A 23187-nucleotide genomic window follows, 5' to 3' on the forward strand; every position below is an offset into this window, starting at 1 on the left:
AAAAGTGAAAAGACAAAAATACTCTTCATGTATAACTAACTAGATACTCTTCTGTTCATTTGAACTGGAGAGGATCATTTTCCCCCTCTCACGGTCACTGTCATGCTTTTGTTTATATATTTATTCTTCCCTGATTTTTTAGAAGTTGCAATTGACTACGCCACTCCAATTTTAGCATAAAACTCTCTTTAGATATTGCTGATAAACGTGCGTAGGAATAAAGAAGAGCAGAAGCTTATTGTGACAGTTGCAGTTAGGTTAGGGCTGTAAATGAACCACTCTGTTCGACAATCCGCTTGTATAAATTCTATTTGAATTTGGTTTGTTTAATAAATGTGTCGCTTAAAATTAGATTTGATTATTAAATGAGTTATATTTTCGACTTCTACTCACATAAGCTTGTATAAACTCATATAATTTCATTTTTATTACTTTTACAGTATTATTTTAATTTCATAATTAAAACATTTTAAGTAAAGGGGAATTCTCTTACTAATATAATAAATATAGTTTGAATTATTGTTAATGTAAGTCTTGACATAGATATGTGTGTGTATATGTATAAACATGTGTGCATAATAAATCTATATATATACTATAAAACATACGTTTATAATTAACTAACTAAGCATTTGTATGGATTTACCCAAAAAAAAGAAAAAAAAAAAATTATTTTATATAAAGAATGAATAAATTAACTGAGCAACTCATTAAAAGAAGCTCAAGTTTGCTCAAAAAATAAATGAGCCAAGCTTGAACAAATTATCTTGCTCGGTAATAAATTCGAACTCGGTTCGCGTTCAACATAAAATTAAATGAACGTTTAGACTCGCTTCAATTACAGCCCTATTTGCAGTAATTGTAAACTTGTAACATGTCAAAGCTTCATTCGAAAATATAAGCTAAGATGCAAACCATAATCAAAATTTGGGTAAGTGACGTTTGGAAATGAAAATGTGCACATATTCTTGGAAAAGGTCAAAAAAACCAACGAGAGACACCGGAAGTTGGCTCGATCCAATAAATTTCTCAACCATGAAGTGGAAAAGAGCCGATACAAACATCATTACAATTGTTCCAGTCCCTGAATTCTGCCCATTAAAAAATAAACTCCAGAGCCACCCAGTTTGGAATGGAACATATATACATGAAGAAATCAATCACCCAGTGACCAAACTTTTTGATCAAATCCCCACTGCATCACTCACTCCTTACTGGTGTTGATACTCGGGGTTAAATGCAAGAGCCTCTCGGTAGATCAACTCCTTCATCTGTTCCTCAGTCAGTGCATGCTGCTCAAAGTCAAAGCTGAAGGGAGTCGTGCAAACAGGCTCATCACTGATATCGTGCAGTGATGTTAAGTAGGGATGAGCCAATGCGTCTTCAACTGTCGGGAAACAGAAAATTACATGTCAGAGTTCTTAACCTTGCAAATAAATGATTAAACAAACACTCTTACAGCGGCAAGCACAAAACTTCCACGGATTTAATGAGTCATTCAGAAAAATAGTGCCATGGACACAATGGACAAGGTTCTCATGCCAGATTTATGTGCAAAACCCTTATAAAGCGCAAAAACCATGGCAAAAGATCAAGTCCTGTATGAATATGAATATTCCGAATGGCAAGATTTGCATACAGCATCAAAAGATTATTGAAAATAACTATGGTTGAACTTGGAATGAAATTGAACTTTGAGTCTTTGTTTCAGATGTCTCCCTAAAATTTTCAAAGGAAAATAAGATATTTTCCAAGTGGGATCATATATAATTAGGGATCTTGATGCATCCCTTGGGACGTGTCCAACAATGTGGCAGATACATCAATGATGTGCAGCATCTGATATATCCTTAATGAGTCACCCACCAGCATCTAATATCTCCTTAATGTTGCTTACCATGGTATTTGGGGTCATGAGACAAATGGGAATGATGTTAGATTGGGCATTCCTGAGAAAACTAGTCCTTTCGAATTGCTGAATTTTTTACACATAAATTTCACCAACTATTGTCACAGGCCTTGATTTTCCTAATATTAACACCGTTGGTCAGAAGGCATGTCTCCTATATATAGTCAACAAAACGTCATAACCTTATGAGTCGGTTATGGATTTATTGGCATATACCGCAGCACTTTCATAAGTAAGAACACCACAGAGACTAAGATATCTCAAACCAAAAACGTTAAAAAGCTTTAGAAAACCTTAATTAGCCTAAACAAAGTGAGATGCCTAAGTCAAGCCAATCCATACATTTAAACAAATACGGTATTATCAAATGCACAACAGACTGGCATATTGATGTAATATGTCAAAAAACCTATTAACATTTTTTTTTGGTCAAACATGTCCATAATATACTTAGATAATACATCTATATACACGTACAAAGAAATTTATGCAATATTTTGAACTTAAAATTAATATACTATAATAAATAAAATAAAACTATGATAAGAGAACTAGAAGCAGTTCTCAGCCTCACAATGGAAGGGAACACGATTGGTGAGGAACATCCAAAAGGTCAATTTTGGGAATAGGTCTAATTCTATCTTTTTGTCTGTTCCATTTGTAGAGGCAATGGATCCCAAAGAATTGACCAAACAGAAACTAACAACCTATAGTTGAATGTTTCTAACAATTCATTTAACATTAACAAAAAAAATTATTTTTCCTTCTCGTGTGACTTAAGTTAAAAATAAAAATGATGAAAAGACTTCTAACATATGTGATTGGCCTTTTAAAATTCTTTTGAATCAAAGCTGTCATTCGAAAGGTTCTTGATGGCTTACACGATGTTCCTTCAAACAACTTGGAATGGCAAAAACAAAAAATGGAGCTAAGGAATAAAAAAATTGGAAAACACAAAAAAGTTATCCCAGCCAATACAGCATAGAAAAAGGTAAAAATATGTGGTATGACTTTTACAATTAGACTAGTAGCATAATGCAAGGCTTAGTTGATTTGAGTTGAGACTTGTATTTTTATGCACACAACATTAGGAACATAAACTCACCCGTAATCCTCTGTCTGGGATCAAATGTTAACATCTTTTCAACAAGATCAATAGCTGCGGGATGAACATGTGGAAACTTTTCAGTGAAGGACTGCCGACGGTGAAGTGGGAGTTGCCGAATATATCGTTTAGCATTTTCATTTAAGAATCCGAAGTCAGACTCTGATGGGGTGCCAATCAGCTGCAAGATTTAGTGCCATTAATTGTACTGACACATGATCATATGTTTGTTTTGTAAGAGCATGAAGATCGGATTATGCATTTTCATATGCACATGAAGATGTAAACATTTCATACTTATGATTACATGCATTTGAAAAAGTATGCGGTTCAATAAAAGGTGGGGTGGAAGAATGCCATCAAAGGAATGCTGTACAAAGACTCTAAAAATGCAACCACAATTTCGTCAGTGCCAAATTTAGTGTACAATTTATATAAAACTTTTAAGCCTTAAGAAAAGATTAAGGAAAATTACCGGGTCTTCTTGAATTAAAAGCAACAAGTATAAGAGAAATTGTAGTTGGAATTACCAGATTTCTAATGATCCTAATTCTTCTAGAAACTAACAATATAACACTATAAATGAGGCACATAGGATTACCTCCATAAGCAAACGTAGCTGGTGCACGTGATCTCTGCCAGGAAATAAGGGCTTTCGATCCATCAATTCCATGAAAATACAACCAACTGACCATACATCAATAGCTGCAGTGTAATCTGAAGAGTTCAATAACAGCTCTGGTGCACGGTACCATCTTGTGACGACATATTCTGTCATAAAATCAGTTTCGGAGGTGACACGAGCTAGTCCAAAATCACATATTTTTAAGTCACAATTGGCATTTAAAAGAAGATTGCTGGGTTTTAAGTCCCTGTGCAGCACATTTGCAGAATGTATGTATTTCAGTCCACGGAGGATCTGATACAGGAAATACTGCATAAAACATTGAACAGTAGCAGTTACTATAATCCGTGGCTGATAGATATGGTGAACTTTGAAAATCAAAATAAAAAGTGGAAGACACAAAAGGAAAAGAAAGAAGCAAGAAACTTTTAAAGTTGAACATGCCAATGCCATAGTTTAAAAAAATAAAAAAATAAAAACTAAGAAGAAGAAGAATAGAAAAAACAACCAGCCTAAGTCTGGGCATAGAAAACATGTCATATGATGTTTCTCATCTTGATTTAATGCAGCATTGCACCATTCAATCACCTTATCACTAGAGTTAGGTGGCTTTTCATGTATACTTTCTGTGTACTTGAGTGCGTTATGCTATTAATGATATCTTTAAAAAAAAAAAAAAAAAAATTCAGTCACCTTTATCACAGGCAAAGAAATATTTAAGGTTCCACAGCCTTCTTAACAACCAATCTCTATGAGGACAACACCTAACCATTACATGTGCTAAAAATGGGGTCAGCTTTTTGTGTGCAAACTCTGCTACTGCCTTACCCCGTGTCTCTAGCTATGCAGATTTTTGTTCTTGATTTGCTGGGTGTTTTCTCTAGTACACTTCCAGTTTACATGAGTTGAATTAATGTCCTTATATTAAAAAAAAAAGTGCTAAAAATTTCCAAGCAACTTTGATTGGTAATGTATCATGTGGGTCTAATCAGACACAAGAAGTTACTGTAAGAAATTTTCCACTCCTAACTCAAGATGAGATTTTAGTCCCTTCGAAGCTCATCATCAGATAAGGCTTTTGTCAACAGAACCATTCTGTTTTGGTACTAATGTTCTTTAGTAATGGGTTTTCACATAGCATATCTAAGACCACAAGAAATGGACACGGTCGCGTCCAGCATCAGAAAGATTTAAAGTTGTGCGTTCTAATCCCTCGCGGCCATGCTTTGATTCTTTTGACTTTTTACCAGCTAGCTGATAAATTCATTAATGAACAATTCAAGAAGGTTATAAACAATCTTTTCATTGAGAATGATACCACTTTCGTTTTGCATCATCAGGTTTTCAATTCATGTGCAATGATGTCACATATAATGAAGAAAATGACAACACTGATAAAGAAAAATATCATTCATTTTTACCAAAGAGAAAAAAAATTAAAAAATAAAGGAAATGAAGGTGAAGCAAATGTTAAGGGAAGTAAGAAAGGATACGGTGGCCCTCCTTTTGCTTGAAGTATGACCCTAAAGGAGCAAATTAATAAACTAATTTAATGCAGTCCATCCCCAAGCCATATTAGAAAAAACGCTTCTTTGAGTGAAGGAGTATTCCACTAAGTGAAAAAGGGGTGGGGGGGTGCAGTGTCCCAAGTACAGGCAACAAAATAGTGATCCATACAGCAGACACAGTAGCAACCTAAACATAACTAAATGCTTAGATATAGAACCTGACAATGCTCCTCAGACAATGCTTGATTGGAGCGAATAATTTGGTGCAGGTCAGTGTCCATTAGCTCATATGCGATATAGACATCATTAAAAGTATCCCTCTGTGGGGGTGGTATTATATCCCTGATTGCAACAACCTGCAAGACAAATTTAAGCAATATTAATTAAAGGAACTTTTGCAGAGCCATATTCAGATGTCTCTTACAGGAGGTTCTTTTTCCCCCATCTTCGGTGGGTTTGGGGGGAAGGGCGTATGAGAATAAATGGACATGACCAAAATAATAGCAAAAAAGATGATTACCAACCATATTGTAAACTTGCTATGATTTATTAAACAGGTAAAACAAGAATCAATTTTTTTAAAAGAAATTAATTGGTAAGTAATACATGCACCCGACATGTCCTGAAGGCATGACCTCACCCCCAACTTGTCCTTACAAGGGAGGAGGTGCCATTTGAGCTAGAGCTCATTTGCATAGGTAAGACAAAAAAATATGGTCGGCATCATGTAATTATATGGCAGAAAAAAAACTTGGAATAGGCTATCATAATTGCTACCATCTTACTAAATACAATTACCTTTGGTAAACCTAATGAATCATGTTATTACATTTTGTGTTACAATCTTCCCAAACTGGTAAAAAGTCAAAGTTAATTAATTTTTGCATGTAATTGCCCAAAGATAGTGTAATCATGCAGTAGTCAGCGTTTCTCAAGACTTTAGCAAACTTAAATTGGCAGTATGCAAGCCTACAAATACGGAGAAAGTTTCACCAGTCCTAACAACCAAAATGGTCATACAGACCTTACTCAAATGAGTTCCATCTACATGAAATGATGATATCTGTTCACCTAAGAAAAAATAGAAAACGCCCAAAATTCATAATGAGGATTTTGTTCAAAATTTTAGGCCACGTTTGGCAAGTCATAGTAATGGATTGGTGTTGCATGTTTAAGAAGAATGGGGAGTCCATTGATCATCTGTTGCTCCATTGCTAAGTAGCCAGTCTTGTGGGCTTCAATTTTTCTTTTTTTCTTTTTTTTTTTTTGTAGAGTGGGTAATGTCCCAATGGATAGTGGAGTTATTGGTGGGTTGGAGAAGCCAATTTGGTAGCTACCACAAATTAGAAGCCTGTAGGATGGCCCCCTTTGTGTTTTGTGTAATGTGGTGCATTTGGAGAGAACACAACTTCTGAAACTTTGAAGATGTGTGAGAATAGTGGTAGAATTAAATGATATGATGTTCAGATCCCTTTATGGGTAGATGACTGCTAATAGTAGTTTTTGCTTTTCTAATTTTCAGGAATTTTTGGATTTGTGTTCTTTCTCCTCCCCTTAAGTGGTGTCTGTCTTATATACTCTCTATGTACTTGGGTTGCGCCCATTTGCTCTTTCAAATAAGATTGAATTACTTATAAAAATATTGAAGCACTTTTTATACATAATTACTGAATGAGTTTCAGATAAGGCTCTCACAACGAGCACACTTTTCAAAATAAACCACAAAATTCTTTCAAAAAGACAACCCTTTTTAGAAAACTTCCCACACCTTATAGGAATATTTTAAAAACACATGTTTATTTTTTCAGGTGTAGAGCCTTACCCTTATCAAGAGCATGCTTGCCAGCTTACCTACGTACTTCTAGTCCTTCTTCTACTTACAGGTTGGTATAGCTAGAAGATTGGAGCGCATTCAAAGGAACTTCCTTTGGGATGGCTTTGATGGAGAGCATAAGATCCATCTAGTGAAATGGAAGACAGTTTGCTCCCCAACTCCTAGTAGGGGGTTGGGAGTGAAAAATCCCATGTTGTTTAATAAAGCTTTGCTGGGTAAAGGCTTTGGAGATTCACTCAGGAAGAGAATTCCTTTTGGAGACGTGATTGTGGAGAAGCATGAGATCCAGAGAGGGGGCTGGTGTTATGAGGAAACTTGAGTGCCATATGGGGTGGGTCTTTGGAGGAATATTAGAAATGGCAGAGGGCGTTTCTCGAACTTGGTCTCCTATAGAGTAGGGGATGGATCTCACCTTCATTTTTGGCAGGATGTGTGGTGTGGAGAAGTGAGTTTCAATTCCCTATTTCCAGAACTCTATTCAATAGCTCGGGACAAAGAGGCATTAATGTCAGATTACATAGACTATTTCGGCCCTTATGTCCATTGGAATCCGAATTTTTTTAGGGTGGTTCATATTTTACTAATGTGGAACATTTGGAGATAAAGAAATCATCGTCTTTTTGAAGAAAGCGAGTCTAATGTGCCTCAACTAAAATCCTCCTTGAGTGCCCTCTTAGATTGGGTTGTAACTTATGTTTCTAATTTCTATTCCTCTAATCTTGTAGATCTTATTAGCTTTTAGATTTTAGACCCCATTAAGGTGGTTGCTTCTCTTGTATACTTTTCGTCTGCATGAGACTTTCTCCATTTTCTAATAAATTATCATTCATCATTTTTTTTCAGATGGGGAGGCTGGCTTGTTATGTATAAAAAAAAAATAAAAGAGAGAGAGAGAGAGGTGGCCGCATAGCTACCCCAACAGAGTAGAGAGGGTGGCTGCACCATGGAAGAAAGGGGGGTTGCTGCGCGGCTACCCCCAGCAGAGGAGAGTGGGTTTGGTTTTGTTTCTTTAAATTTTTTTGAAAACACTTACAAGAAATACACACAAAAAGAGTTTACCAAACAAATTGATTTTCTGTGAACCCCACAGGTAGTACTTTTCAAATGTAGCCTCTAGCAAAAATACTTCTCTCAATTTTCACGTTTTCAAAACACAACGCAACTTCTTAAAGACTTTACCAAACATGCAGTAATTTTTACCATCTGGTCTCATACTCCTATCGAAAAACAAGAACAGTGGAAATGGGTTAGAGTCATCTGGTTAGGCCACAATGATTATAGCTCATTTATTGAGCTGTTGCTCAAGAAGCTTCCCACAACGCAATGTCACAGCATAAGTAATCCTAACTTGTCATATCAGAAATGCTAACGAAGAATATCTGACAAATATTATCCCGTGTCATTAATCATGTTCAACTTGATTTGAGGACTCTACTTTGCATTATTAGAGTCTTATTTTTGGATTGATAGAATCAAATATTTTAAAAGATAGCCTAAAAAAGGAAAAAAGGGGGATATTCCTCACTACACTGAAGGTATACAAGGAAGAAACCAAGACAAAGACTGTGCTTTGTACTTGCTGATGCACTTACTGTAGTTCTACTCGGATGAACGATGGATTATAAGAGGATAAAAACATTAATGCACACAAACAAATCATTTCGAATTCGGAAAGCTACCTAAAAATAACATTCACTTTCAATGTGGTTTGATTTACCTCCATATTAATCACACGGATACCATTCTTTAGGGTTTCCTCTTCAGCTTATCCTAATCTTCAACACGTGTCTACCAACACATTGCTGTTCTCATTAACTAGTACTCAAGCCCTAATCAGTATCCGCCAATTCAAGTATAGAATAACACATTTCAATCCAGTAAAAGAGAATCGATAACTCAATGAATTAACAAACAAAAAGGTGAAATTCACCGAAAAATGGCATTTAAAGAAGAAATATAATCACTCACTGACGTTTTCATGATCCATGTGGCGAAGCAGTTTGATCTCCCGGAGAGTCCTCTTGGCGTCGATCTTGTTGTCGAACGCATTCGCGATCTTCTTTATCGCCACGTGCTCGTTCGTCTCCGAGTTCAACGAGGAGCTACACAGAAATAAACCGATACAAAAATTCTCAAAATCAGAAAAAGCTGCGAAATTCACAAGCGAGAGAGAGAGAGAGAGAGAGAGAGAGAGAGAGAGACCAAACGATGCCGTATGCGCCTTTCCCGATGGGCATGATTGGGGGCTTGTACTTGGCAGTGACCTCGAAGATGTTCCCGAAGATGTTGTACTGAATAAACTTCCCCCCGTGACTTAACGTCGCCGATATGTTCTCCGCCCCCATCGCCGAATGCTGCTGTGCCTCGGGCTGCGCCTCCGTCATCTCGGCGTCTGCCGGCTGAGCTGGCGCTCCTGCCCCGTCCATTTTTCTTTCTTTCACTCTCTCCGCCTTGCTGTAATAATAAATGGAAAGCCCTAACAAATGATTGTGTACAAGTGTTGTGTATGTATGACGTCCGTTTTCATGCTTTTACTGAAACGGATCTAAAACTTCTCTGCAAAACAGTGTCAATTTTTTGTGTGTTAGTTTTAATGTGTCGTTATTATTGTTATGCAACGTGTGTGGGCTATAAGCCCAAATAACAACCAACAGAGCAGGCCTAAGAAGGCCCATTACATTCATCAATGTATACAAACTTTTTGTAAAATGGTTTCACAATTTTAAAATTGTAACCTATTTTTTGAATTTGAGCTTCTTCTTCTTACACGCACTCTCACATTTTATTCTACATTGCTTTCAGAAACCATCGTTGGAGTTCGTGGAAAGCCTCCGTCGCTTCCAAAGTGAGAGAAGGAGGGAACGGGCGTTGAACCAACCATGGGGAGGCACCTTCCATGCAGTAGCCATGGGTTCTCTAGTGGGTGCCCGGTTAGTCTTCCTGCTTTCCGCCAGTGTTTGAAAAATCTCTGTCGCCTGAATAGCTTGTTTAACAAGGGTAGACGGGTTTAGAAAAGACCCACCGTGGATGACTTCATTTCGCTGAAGCCATATGCGTCTGGCTATGCCCACGAATTGGAGAAATTCCCTTCCATCACACTTGCTAAACATCCCTTCAACTACATGTAGAAAATCAGGCCCCTCAAAACAACTCTTCTGGAAATTAATACACCCTACACTTCAGACATCGATCGCCGAAGGACATTGCCACAAAGTATGAAAAGCCGTTTCAGGCTCTCTTTTGCATATCGGGCAGCTAGGGTCCATTATAACCTTGCGAGAGCACAGATTCGCTCTAGTGGGCAAGGAATTGTGACAAGCCCGCCAAAGAAAATGCCTCTCCGCATTTGGTATATTGAGTTGCCAAATGCTCCTCCAAATTGTATTATTTCTAGTCCGAGAGGATCCCTTCACTTTGTGTACCATCTTACGGTCCTTTTGTATATGATACACACTCCTTACCGAAAAAACCCCTTAGCCGTCCCCCTCCATATAAGAGCATCCTCTTGATCCGTAGTACTCACCGGAATTGATTAAATAGAAATAATCTCCTCTTTAGAGAAAATTTGTTCCAACATTGCATAATTCCACCACTTCGTGTCCTCATCAATAAGTTTGCTCACAGTTGATGTAGAATCAAGTTTCCTTGGAGAAGAAATCACCCTATAGGTGGTCGGGGAAATGAGCCATCGATCCTTCCAAATGCGGATTGTTTTCCCATTGCCAACTCTCCAGACCAACCCCTCCCTGACAAGATCACTAGAGCTTTGTATACTATGCCACACAAAAGAAGGTTTTTTTCCCATAAGAAGCATCAAGCACCGAACAATTTGGGTAGTACATAGCTTTCATAGTCTTCGCAATTAAGCCATCTCGTGTTTTCCACAGTGCCAAATTTGCTTAGCCAAGAGGGCTTTCTTAAAATTCCTTAGATCACGAAAACCCATACCTCCATTAGCCTTTGAAAAACTCATTTTACTCCAGCTCATCCAATGAATTAGTTTTTCTTTCTCCTTATGGCCCCAAAAAAACCTTCATCATTAAGGGATTAATTTCCGAACATAATACCTTTGGAAGCCGGAAGACGCTCATGCAATAGGTAAGCTTAGCTTGGATCACTGCCTTCAATAAAATCTCTTTCCCCGCCTGAGACAAAAATTTAAGCTTCCAATCCTAGAGACGCTTCCACACTCGTTCCCTGATGCTTGTAAAAGCTCTCGTCCGTGATCTTACCACAAGGGTGGGCAGCCCTAGATAAGTGTCATAATTTTGATTTACAGGGATCTGATAAGTGCTAAAATATTCATATTTTTAGCTCTTAACTTGCATGTTTTAATCCTTTGGTTTTGGTTAACTAGGTCATTTTAATTCATTTTTGTGTTTTTCATACTTTTGTAGGCTTTTGGAAGAAAATGAAGTAAATCTAGATGATTTGGGCTCAAAAGAGAGAAGATGAAAAATTGGGAGCTCTCTAACACTGCGATCGATCACAGGGTACCTGCGATCAAGCGCAGTAATCGAGAAGACAAAGCACAATTCAGGCTAGGAGCGATCGAGCGCATGCTAGAAGAGGATCGATCGTAGACCTGCGATCGAGCGCACACGGTTGTGATCGATCGCACCCGTGCGTAGGAGACATATCAAGTGGCGGCCAGATTGTCATTCTTTTCATTTTAGGGTTTTCCACCTCCCAATTGTAATAGGTTTTGAAACCCTACGAAATCCCTAGGTTTACTACTTTGGCAAGGACTTCTAAAGCCTATAAATAGACCCTTAAGCCTCTAGAATAAGTATGCTTTGTAAGGAGAAGAATATGAGCTCTTCAAGTTCAAGTCTCGGGTTTATTCTTTTCCTTTATTTTCTTTTATGAAGATGTTTAACATCAACTCTATGTGTAGCTAATTTATTTAGGAGGGCTAGATTGAAGCCCTAGTTATGTTTTGTTAATATTTCAATATTTGCGCCTTTGTGATGATCTTGTTGTGCTATTTAACTTAATTAATACCTGCTTGCATGAATTCCTCATGTGTGTGTGCCTGATCAACATATGCATGTGGTATGGACTAGTTAGTTAAATCAATTTGGATGACCGAGTCCTGGGTTTAACATAAGTAACAAGAGATATCCACACCGGATTCTTGGGTTAATCAACATGGGGATCCGGGAGTATACACCCATGCCCTATGCCTCATGTGTTTGTCGATTTCCATAGAATACATGCTTTTCTAAAGAACAACTTAGTATATACCATGCTAAATCCTTTAGGAAAGAAAAGAGTTAGAGTATACACCCATGCCTAACTTGTTGCTTAGAAAAATCTATAGCTTAAGGAGTATACACCCATGCCCTTAGGTTGACAAACATTAGATAGACATAACTTGATCAAAACATTGGCATATTGATATATAAGCTTAATATAATTAGTGGTGGATATCAAAGCCATACCTTTTTACTATTATCAACTCAATCCAATCTTTGTTTTAGTTTACTTTTGGAATTGATTTTAAACAAGATTCAGCAATCCTCGTGGGAATGATTCCGTATTTGCACACTATACTACTGTGTTGACCTCGAGGGATCCCAGCAAGCCCTTGTATTTGTTTTTTGTCAACAGTAGATGTGTTCCTACTAAAGAAAATAGCCGTCTTGTTGGTGTTCATTTTCTGCTCCAACGCCATCTCGTATATTTGCAAAATGGAGGACAAATGATTTCGTTGGGACAGATTTGACTTGTAAAACAACAAGCTATCATTTGCGAAAAAAAGGTGGCTAATCTCCGGACCTCTTTTCAAAGTCGGGACCCCCGATAAAGACCCTTCCCTATTTGCCTGGGTGATCATAGCACTTAAAGCTTCTGCGCACATTAGAAAAAGGTAAGGTGATATGGGATTTTCTTGTCGGATGCCCTTAGAAGGGGTGATCAATCCACAAGGAATTCCATTTACAATAATCGAGTACTTCATTGATTTAACACACATCATAATAAAGGAAATCCACGGGTCATTAAACCCCATCTGTCTCATCACCACCTCTTGAAAACTCCATTCCACCCTATCATACGCTTTGCTCATGTCAAGCTTCACCGCCATAAATCCTTTCTTCCCCCTCATCCCCGTATGCATCGTATGTAGAGTTTCATAGGCAGCAAGTACATTATCCGAAATGAGGTGCCCGTGAATAAATGCACTTTGTGTAAGGGCAATAATAAAGGGTAAAATATTCTTTAACCAGTTTGCTAAGACCTTGGAGATAAGTTTATACAATACATTGCATAAACTTATAGGTCGAAATGCTGTGACACTTGTAGGGTTTTTTAATTTGGGGATAAGTGTTACATGGGTCAAATTTAAGTCATGAGGAATCACGCCGACATTCAAAATATCAAGAATAATGTGACATACCTCCTTCCCCATTGTGGACCAATTGTTTTAAAAAAAACATGCATTCAGCCCATTCGGTCCCATTGCTTTGAGCGGTGCCATTTGGAACAATGCTATTTCAATCTCCCCTGCAGTAAAATTTTTCATTAGTTCCAAATTCATGCTATCGGTCACCCTGCACTCAATGGGTTGAAGACACGGGTTTAGATCACCGACCGATCCTTTTGTAAACAGATTGGTGAAATAAACCACAAACGCTTCCTCCACATCTGCTGAATTTTCCCATCTCTGCCTCCTTTCGTCTGTGATCATCCCCACATGGTTACGTCTCCATTTTGCATTTGCACAAGCATGATAGTACTTTGTGTTTTGATCACCCATTTTGAGCCATTCTTCCTTCACTCGTTGGCGCCACCACAGTTCAGTTCCTCTTTTTCTAGCAGCACTTGTAATTCTGTCTGAATTTTTTTTATCTCCTGTGTGGCCGACATATCCTCCCTGGCCTAGAGTTGTAGGAGCCTGCTTTGCAGTTTGGATATAGATTCAGGCACGCTGCCATTCGATTTCCTCTGCTAGTTTTTCAATTCTTGTACACATCCCTCCAGTTTTGAAGCAAGGTGGTCCCAACTTGTACCATGCGTTGAATCATGTCTAGGCCGAATTGATGACCTCTTTGTAGCCTTCTTCCAAAGCCCAACTAGCCTCATAAAAAAACCTTGGTCTTCACCCAACTAAACCATGAGGCCGAGAAAGTGTTAAAACTAGAGGTGCATGGTCGAAGCATATTGTGGCTTGCACAGCTACTTCAACGTTATGGACTAAACTTCTCCATGCAAGATTGGCTACTCCCCGATCAAGGCGCTCTTTAATAAATGCAATACCCTCCTGACAATTACTCCAGGTAAATTTAGGTCCAACAAAACCTAAATCAGACAAATCACATACCTCAAGAGTTTGTTGGCAGGCTTGCATGAGATTGCTTTGTCGTATGTTTCCACACAATTTTTCTGTCTTAGTCAAGACTTCATTAAAGTCTCCGATACAAACCCAAGGATCCGGGGCCAGCCGAGCCAACCTTTTTAGAAGACTCCAAGCCTCATGGCGTTTTGTAGCATCCGGATGTCCGTAGAAGCCAATAAATTTCCAGTCAGCCTCCAATGCCCTGTTATGAACAATTGCGTTTATATGTCTCTGACTATAATTTTGAACCTCCACTTTGCATCCCTCCTCCCAAAACAATGCCAAGCCTCCACTTTTCCCCACACACTCAACCACAAACATATTATTGAATCCAAGTTTCGCCCGAATAACTTCCATTTTATTCTTACATAATTTGGTTTCCATAATAAAAACCAAATTGGGTTTCTTTTCTTTCACCATCCGGTGAAGTTCATGAATTGTCTGAAGGTTCCCAAGCCCTCGGTAGTTTCAACTTATAATGATTATTGCGGTCGATGGGGTTGGACACCTGCCTCCGCCATCCTCGAACCAATAATTAAATCAATCCCCTTGCTACCCAAAACTGATGATATATCATCACCTTCAATTCCTTTTTTCTTCCGCCTGTAAATTGTTTCTCCAATCTGGTAAGAATCCTCATCTCTGTTCTTTCTTTTCACTGTTGTGCTCCCCCCTTGGGCTCCCCTAATGGACTTCTCAACATCTGCTAAGACTGGGCTTGAGTATGGGCCCCCAGGGCTATTAAAACTCCCAACCGAGCCCACCATCTGTTAGGATAAAAACTCCCTATTAACACCCTGCCCTACATACCATGATCTAGCTGGAGATTTCTGCACCTTTCCATTTGGAGAATTTTCAAATTGCGCTCCCACCTTTATTCCCACGGGATTCTTACCATCCATAGGTTGATTGCGCATCTCATTAATTGTGGTTGACTGTTTTTCAAAATGGTCCTTCATAACTCCTACGAATCCTCAATCCTTTTCTTGCTGAGGATCTGTTGGGAAAGTATCATAATTTTCCCCATGATTTATGCTTGAAAACCCGTCTTTTCCTTCTTTGGCCTGTGATTGCGAGCTTCCCCGAAATACCCCTCCGCCATGTTCTTCCATGCCGGCCTCTCTAGTTCTCCTTTTTCGGCCATACCTCCCTACCAGGATGATCATCATGTTTCCATCCCTTTGATGTAGGTTGGGCGTACTTGGAGGATTCTGGGTAGCCTACATGCTTTTCATGGTTCTTTTCCATTCTCTGGGTAGGAGAGCTAGCTCTCATCCATGGGCCAAATTGAGTAATCTCCTGGTTTCGCATCATGCTTCTTTTCAGACAACCCTCTACACCATGGTAGATTACCCCACCGTGAAAGCAGAACTTTGGCATTCGTTCATACTTAAAACCAATCAAAGTCAACTTTCCATCGAACTTCAGCATACATCCACGTGAGAGGGGTATGTAGTGATCAATCATGATCTTAACTCATAAAAACTCCCCCCATTCGATCCCATCCTTGTTTGTGTCAACCTCCTCCACCTTCGCATCACCCTCCAGCTGGATCTTTCTGAACCCCATCTCAGTACCCAGCTTAACTGCCATGGAAGCAGCTAAAGTTTCTGCTGCTCTATGGTCCATAAATCCCAATCGCGTTAAACTCCTCGCCACCCACATTTTCCCATGGTGATCCCGAATGACGACACCAAGTCCCACACGGCCTGTGCGTTGATTGACTCCGGCGTCCCAATTGGCCTTTACCCACCCAGAAGGAGGATTTTGCCAGTGGGAAGAAGAAGAAATGGCATCAACGTTGGTCGGCATAACTGTCTTCTCAAGAGCTGAACTATATGAGTCCATTGCCTAGGTTGCTTGCTGGACGAGAATGTTTGGATGTAGGAAATCCCCTTCATGAATCAGCGCATTACGCCTGAGCCAAAGACGACGGGCAATTCCAGCAAACAGAGCAAATTCTTGTTGGCCACAAACCCTCAACATTCCTTCCACCACTGGAAGAAAGAAAGGTCCTTCAAAACAACTCTTCTGGAATTTTCTGCACCCCGCACTCCAAGTATCTTGGGCCGCAGGACACTGCCACAGCACATGGAAGGTGGTCTCCGCCTCCCGCTCACAGACAGGACAAATAGGGTCTCTAGTCACCTTCCGATTACAGAGGTTTGCTTTTGTAGGCAAACTCTCATGACAGGCTCGCCAGAGAAAATGCTTCTCTGCATTTGAAATGTTCTGCCTCCATATTGATCTCCACACCTCACTATGTCAGGTTTGAGAAGATCCCCCTGCCTATATAGCTGTTTCGTTCTCCTTTTCAATATGATAAGCACTACGCACAGAAAATAGTCCCTTAGCCGTTCCTCTCCAAATGAGTTTATCTTCTTGGTCGGTGGAGCTTATAGTTAGAGAGAGGATCGACTTAGTCTCTTCTCTAGAGAACAGTCACTCCAATAATTCAAAATTCCAGCTATTTGTGTCCACATCAATAAGCTGGCTGACTGTGGCATTCGGGTCAAATAGTAAAGGAGGAGAATACACCGTATACATAGGCGGTCTAGGGAGCCATTTGTCCTTCCATATGTGGATTGATTTGCCATTTCCCACTCTCCACACAAGGCCATCTTTGACTAGATCACTAGCCCCTTGGATACTCCGCCACGCGAACGAAGGCCGGTTCCCTAGAGGGGCGTCAAGGACCGTGCTATTCGGATAATACTTGGCCTTCATGATTTGTGCAATAAGGTTTTCTGGTGCTTTCCATAGACGCCATATTTGTTTTGCCAACAGGGCTTTGTTAAAACAAACTAGGTCCCGAAAGCCCATACCTCCCTGAGTCTTTGATAGCCCCATCTTGCTCCAACTCAATCAATGGATTTTTGTCTCATTTTTTTTGTGGCCCCAAAAAAATCTCGCCATAAGAGAATTAATCTCCTTACATAAAAGCTTCGGTAGTCGAAAAACACCCATACAAAAGGTGGGGATTGCTTGGATCACGGCCTTTATTAAAATTTCTTTCCCCGCCTGGGATAAGAACTTAAGCTTCCAATCCTGTAGGCGCTTCTCTTAATTTCTATTTATATGTCAATGTTCCTTTGATAATTTTAAACTCAATTCAGGAAAGTGACAAGAGAGAGGTAGAGAGAGAGAGAGTTTCCTATCGTTGTTTCTCAATAAAACATGATAGTACAATTCTTTTCTTTATTATTATTATTTTTTGCTAGAATAATTATTTTCAATTTTCCAATCATTATTTCTCAATGAAAAATTATAATACAGTTCTTTTCTTTATTTTATTTTATTTTATTTTTTGCTAGAACAATTATTTTCAATTATATTAGTATTTTCATTTTATTCGTTTTTTATCTTTCTTTTTTTTTTCGGTGCTTATGTTCTTCCTTTTTTTGTCCCTTTATTTTCTTTTTTTTTTTTCTCTTACTTTCTATTTATATCTCAATGTTCCTTTGTAAATTTCACAATCAATTCAGGAAAAAGACGAGAGAGAGAGAGAGAGAGAGAGAGAGAGAGAGTTTTCAATCGTTGTTTCTCAATGAAAAATTATACTACAATTTTTGTTTTCTTTTTGCTAGAACAATTATTTTCAATTATATTAGTATTTTCATTTTTTTTTCGTTTTTTTTTTATCTTTATTTCCGGTGCTTATGTTCTTCTATTTTTGTTTTTGTTCCCCCTTTTTTCTAATTTATATATTATATTTTATTCAAATGATTACTTTTCTTTTGTAAATTTTACATTGAATTCGGGAAATAATAGTGAGAGAGTTTCTTATTGTTATTTTTGGTTGATAATTATTGTTGTTCATTGAGTAATTTGTTCCTGTATGTCTTAAAATTAGTTTCTTTTACTTTTATATATGTGAAGGATGGTTGGAAAAAAAAAAAAAAATCTATTTGCCAAGACCTTTTCTTATATTTGTGGATTTCATTGGAATTGGGAAAAATATACCAAAAAGATAGTTCTTTTTTATTCTATTAGTATTTTTCATTTGTTTACGTTTTTTTTTTCTTCATTTCATGTGTTTCTGTTTTCCTTTTTTTTTTGTCGTTAATTTCTATTCTAATTTATATATTATTTTTCATTTGAATTTTCTTAATTTTATTTAATATAAGTTACACATTTTCTTTTGTAAATTTAATTGATTTTTGTTGTTCATTTTTGTTTTTGGGTGCTCCAGTATTCCTGCAACTGTTTTTTTATCTCTTTCTTTTTTAAATGAAAAATTAAACTATTAACATTCTTTTCTTTACAAAATTAGTAAATACAACTGTAATCAGATATCAACATGCTCATATATTTTAAAAAACTTTCTTTATTTTTGTCAGTGTAATAGAAAAATTTCTCAAAACAATTGTTTATGAGGAGAAAGTTCAAATCCTGAAAGACAAAAGTTTACCATAATAGATTGTGTAGTGTCAACAAAAGTTTACCACAAAAGTTTACCATAATAGAATGAATTAATGTCAACAAAATAATTTTGTTGACATTAATAGAATGAACTAATGCCCCAATATTAATGTCAACAAAATTATTTTTTATACAAGTGTACTCTTGTATAAAAAATATACTTCTCATCTAGCAATTAATGCAAAGAGTGCCTGAAAAAATTTTACATCATCAAATTTATGAAAAATCTTATTTTTTAATTTATTACAAATTTTAAGCGATTTATAACTTGTTAAAATGCCACGTCACCATATGGTAACGTGGCATTTAAACACGTTGCAAAAATGGTAACGTGTTAAATGACACGTTACCATAAGATGACGTGTCTAGTTAGCACGTCATCTTATGGTAACGTGGCATTTTTGCCATGTCACCATATGGTGACGTGGTAAAAATAACACGTTACCAATAATAATGGTAACGTGTATTATTTTAACATGTTATAATTTTGTGACGTAGCAAAAACTAATAAACAGTTGCCACGTCACAAAACCCTTGATTTTTTGTAGTGTGTAGGAGAAGTGGTATCATTGTTGGAATATAATGATTAATCAATCATTTTCTATAATTGATTAATCTAGGTTTTCATTTGAATTTTTTCATTTATATTTCGTTTTAAACTATATATATATGGGAATAAATATTTAACACGTTTCAGTTTATAAGAACTAAAATTTATGAATTTTTAAATTTATTGGATATGTGAGTTTATGCTATTGAATAAAACTATGATTTAAAATGATATTATGAAGGTTATAGACCGGAAACTTTTGCCCGAGGGTTTCGTCTCTTTTCTCTCTAGCCGTTAGAGAGAAAAGCGAAACCCTTCAGTCACACAGGGGAGGAGGGTTGGCCGTTTGGCTGCCTCCCTCCTCCCCTCGTCCTCCTCGCTTCGGTGCTAGTTATTTACCTGATGCCCTAGCCCCGGTGCCTCCTCTCTTCCCCTTCCATTCCACTCCTTTCCCCCTCTGTTTTCTCTGTTTTTGCCCCTTCCCTGCCGCTTTTCTTCCCGCACCTTCATTTTCTGCAGTGGGCTCCTTAGCCTTGTTTTGGCTCTTTGTGGGTTCTGCTTGTGGGGGGCTTTCCTTCAAACCCCCTCGGATTTTGTCTGTGGTTGCCGCCGACCTATGTCGCCGCTTCGCTGCCCGCTATTAGGGTTTTCCTTCTTCCGTCCCCACCACGTCGAGCTCCCACACCCTTTACGCGGAGGTTTCTGGCCTGCACGGGTCCGGCTCCCTTCCGGTTACCGTCTTCCCACTTTGTGCTCATTTTCCTTGTTTTTTCTCTGTTTTGGTGGTTCCTTCTTGTTTTTTCCGTTTTTTTTCTTCTTCTTGTTTGTAGTTATTTTCAGGTCCTGCTTTGTCCGTCTTCTTTGCGCCTATTCCCCGCCCACCATCCACTGTTGGGCCTTTCGACGCGTCCCCACCGCAATGAGCTTCCAACGCCCCTTCGGTTTTCGGTTCTCGGCATGTGTGTGATTGGAGTGTGCTGTTTCTTTTCTTGTTTTATTTCCCTGTTTTGTTGCTTATTTAAGATATATTTGTGTTTTGGTGTGTGTGTGTGTGTGTTTTTTTTTTTCCCTATATTGTTTAATTTCCCTGTTTTGTTCGGCTTGTAATAAGGCTCTTTCCTTTCTCACTCGATCTATGTCGCCTTCGAGTTAATTAGTTTTGGTCCAGACCTTTGGGTTGTGGATGTGATCATTATCCTGGCCTTCGGGTCGAGGAGGAAGAGTTTCGGCATGAAAATCTTTCCGCTCTCAGGGTCGAGGAATAATTGCTATCCATGCATTTGGTTGAGTCTGTATGTCATAGATTTAGTATTAATCTGATTTTAGTCATGGGTTAGCGGATTTGTCTTGAATCTTGTACTAAACCTGGTAATCTTGTAGCTTTATGCTATGGTTGCTTTAGAGCTTTACTCTGTGATGTAAGAGCTTTATGTTCGTGGTATTATTGAATGAAATGTTATGTTTTTCTCAAAAAAAAAAAAAAAAAGATCATATGAACGTTTGTCATTTTTGGTAGCTAATTAGTTAATTAAAAGAAGAAAATAAAATTTGTTGTTCATAATATTTTAAAGACTTTTTGAGTAAATTATAAAAATAAAAATAAAATAAAAACCCCGGCACATAGCGCAGTCTCTAAGCTAGTTTATATTAGAATATAAGACTATCATTTCAGTTTGATATTTGTCTTATCAATATATTTACTTTGGTGGATAGTACTAAGGCCTGAACTAGAAACTTTAGTATGAAGGGGCAATTTTTATTTTTATTATTATTTATTTTTTATAAAAGCTGGAGGGGTAAGGAAATTAATTTTTAAGGGGAAAGAGGAAAGAAATCTAATGAAAAAAATCTTGACATTTCTAAATCAAAATCCTGACTCTGCCACTACATATAGTATATATATACCAATCTTATATTTATATAGAATATTACTATTTATGCATACATATTTATAATATACACATATTCAAGTAACTTATATAACATACTTGTTACTTTGTAACTAATAAAACACACACACACACACACACACACACAGACATATATATATATATATACACACACACACACGAACAAGCTAATTAGTTGGGTCGCGCTTATATGATCTATATACACAAACATTAACCAAGTTGAGCTGAGTTTATATGCGTACATATTGTTTAATAATCAAGTATAATTTTGATTTCACGATGAGCTCATTTATTAAACGAATCGAGGCCGAGTCGAGTTCATCTGAGTTGAGTTCGAGCTTGTTCGCAAGCTCTCTGTTTGTTTAACAACCCTAGTCATTTGAATTCTAAAGACATTGAAGATGAAAACAATGTAGCCATATGGGAAATTCTTAGTGGTTGAGGTAGGCCTCTAATCCCAAACTACTCAAAAAATCCTCGTGTCTTTTATTCCTCCACTTTCGATACATTCTGTTCACTTTACATATTTCTCAAAAATTTCTACAATTTACACCAAGATGCTTAATATGATTGCCTCAGTGGAGGAGCATAACACTTTTTTTTAAAAAATATATATTAACAAAAAGAAATTTTGTATGCATTAATGATAAAGTAGTACCTTATTTTATTTTATTTTATTTTTTAATTTTTAATTTTTATATGTTCACACAAGGGGAGGAAAATGAGGGAGGATGATTCGATTTAGTGATTTCTGCTTCATGAGGCATGATCTCCAAACGATTAAGCTACCCCTTAAGAACAAAATTGTACTATGTTAAGACATAAATAAAACTCGAGTACTTGTATACAAAATTCCATAGCTCTTCTCAAGAATTTACTGATATTAATTAGCCAACAAAAGCCTGTGTTCAAGAAATTGGTGTTTTTTTTTTATAAATATATGTAGGTGTCTAGTCTCTTAGTACCTTATCAACTAGCCTTAAGAGCTATCTTTAATTTGCGCCGCATGAATCTTCACCTACTAAGTGTGTATGACTTAGCATTTATAAGTGTCTTTATAAGCCACCCACTTTATGTGAGTTACCTAACTTTTCAATATGAAATCAGATTTGTTAATATATATTTTTGTTAAAAAATATATATTAACAAAAAGAAATTTTGTATGCATTAATGATAAAGTAGTACCTTTTTTTTTTAAAATTTTTTTTATATGTTCACACAAGGGGAGGAAAATGAGGGAGGATGATTCGATTTAGTGATTTCTGCTTCATGAGGCATGATCTCCAAACGATTAAGCTACCCCTTAAGAACAAAATTGTACTATGTTAAGACATAAATAAAACTCGAGTACTTGTATACAAAATTCCATAGCTCTTCTCAAGAATTTACTGATATTAATTAGCCAACAAAAGCCTGTGTTCAAGAAATTGGTGTTTTTTTTTATAAATATATGTAGGTGTCTAGTCTCTTAGTACCTTATCAACTAGCCTTAAGAGCTATCTTTAATTTGCGCCGCATGAATCTTCACCTACTAAGTGTGTATGACTTAGCATTTATAAGTGTCTTTATAAGCCACCCGCTTTATGTGAGTTACCTAACTTTTCAATATGAAATCAGATTTGTTAAACTACCAGTTATCCCAAAAGCTTAAGCTTATAGGAAGAGGTAAATTTAAATCACTTAATTATTACTTTAATACTCCCCCTCACGTGTGGGCTAAAACTCCCTTTTAATAGGTGAGGTCTAACACGTGGAATATTTAATTTAAATGAGGTGAATCGATGAAGTTAATGTTCGATCTCAGGACCTCTGCACTAATACCATGTTAAACCACCAGTTATCCCACAAGCTTACGCTTATAAGAAGAGGTAAATTTAATCACTTAATCATTACTTTAACATGATTATTACATCATACGTAGGAGTCTATTACGAATTTGATTAGACGAACAACATTTATACATGTAAGATTATATTAGTTTTACT

At 37.3% G+C, this 23187-nt stretch overlaps 3 protein-coding genes across 3 annotated transcripts; all 3 read right to left on the reverse strand.

Moving 5' to 3' along the window:
* Positions 1 to 996: 996 nt before the first annotated feature.
* On the reverse strand, positions 997 to 9491 carry LOC132179549 (mitogen-activated protein kinase homolog D5). Its single transcript, XM_059592288.1, has 6 exons — positions 9184 to 9491; positions 8954 to 9083; positions 5366 to 5503; positions 3616 to 3948; positions 3015 to 3195; positions 997 to 1387 (listed from the first exon to the last, which is right to left on the reverse strand). The coding sequence occupies exons 1-6, from the start codon at positions 9405 to 9407 to the stop codon at positions 1212 to 1214; spliced, it is 1182 nt and encodes a 393-aa protein (XP_059448271.1). The 5' UTR covers positions 9408 to 9491; the 3' UTR covers positions 997 to 1211.
* A 6305-nt stretch (positions 9492 to 15796) lies between these two features.
* Positions 15797 to 16168, reverse strand: LOC132178236 (uncharacterized). Its single transcript, XM_059590686.1, has one exon. The coding sequence runs from the start codon at positions 16166 to 16168 to the stop codon at positions 15797 to 15799; it is 372 nt and encodes a 123-aa protein (XP_059446669.1).
* Positions 16169 to 16171: 3 nt separating this feature from the next.
* Positions 16172 to 17170, reverse strand: LOC132178237 (uncharacterized). Its single transcript, XM_059590687.1, has 2 exons — positions 16820 to 17170; positions 16172 to 16552 (listed from the first exon to the last, which is right to left on the reverse strand). The coding sequence occupies exons 1-2, from the start codon at positions 17168 to 17170 to the stop codon at positions 16172 to 16174; spliced, it is 732 nt and encodes a 243-aa protein (XP_059446670.1).
* Positions 17171 to 23187: the final 6017 nt, after the last annotated feature.

Source organism: Corylus avellana, chromosome ca4 (genome assembly GCF_901000735.1).
Source record: "Corylus avellana chromosome ca4, CavTom2PMs-1.0".
Classification (NCBI taxonomy): Eukaryota; Viridiplantae; Streptophyta; class Magnoliopsida; order Fagales; family Betulaceae; genus Corylus; species Corylus avellana.

What these genes read in the sequence shown, in the direction of transcription:
- LOC132178237 (XM_059590687.1), bottom strand. Translation starts at nt 17,170, where the DNA reads ATGGGGCTATCAAAGACTCAGGGAGGTATGGGCTTTCGGGACCTAGTT. An exon ending in TATTTGACCCGAATGCCACA is followed by an intron (nt 16,553 to 16,819) that starts GTCAGCCAGCTT and finishes ATATGGAGGCAG; the next exon opens with AACATTTCAAATGCAGAGAA.
- LOC132179549 (XM_059592288.1), bottom strand. Translation starts at nt 9,407, where the DNA reads ATGGACGGGGCAGGAGCGCCAGCTCAGCCGGCAGACGCCGAGATGACG. An exon ending in TGTCTGAGGAGCATTGTCAG is followed by an intron (nt 3,949 to 5,365) that starts GTTCTATATCTA and finishes TGTTTTATGCAG; the next exon opens with TATTTCCTGTATCAGATCCT. An exon ending in TCCCAGACAGAGGATTACGG is followed by an intron (nt 1,388 to 3,014) that starts GTGAGTTTATGT and finishes GTTTCCCGACAG; the next exon opens with TTGAAGACGCATTGGCTCAT.
- LOC132178236 (XM_059590686.1), bottom strand. Translation starts at nt 16,168, where the DNA reads ATGGACTCATATAGTTCAGCTCTTGAGAAGACAGTTATGCCGACCAAC.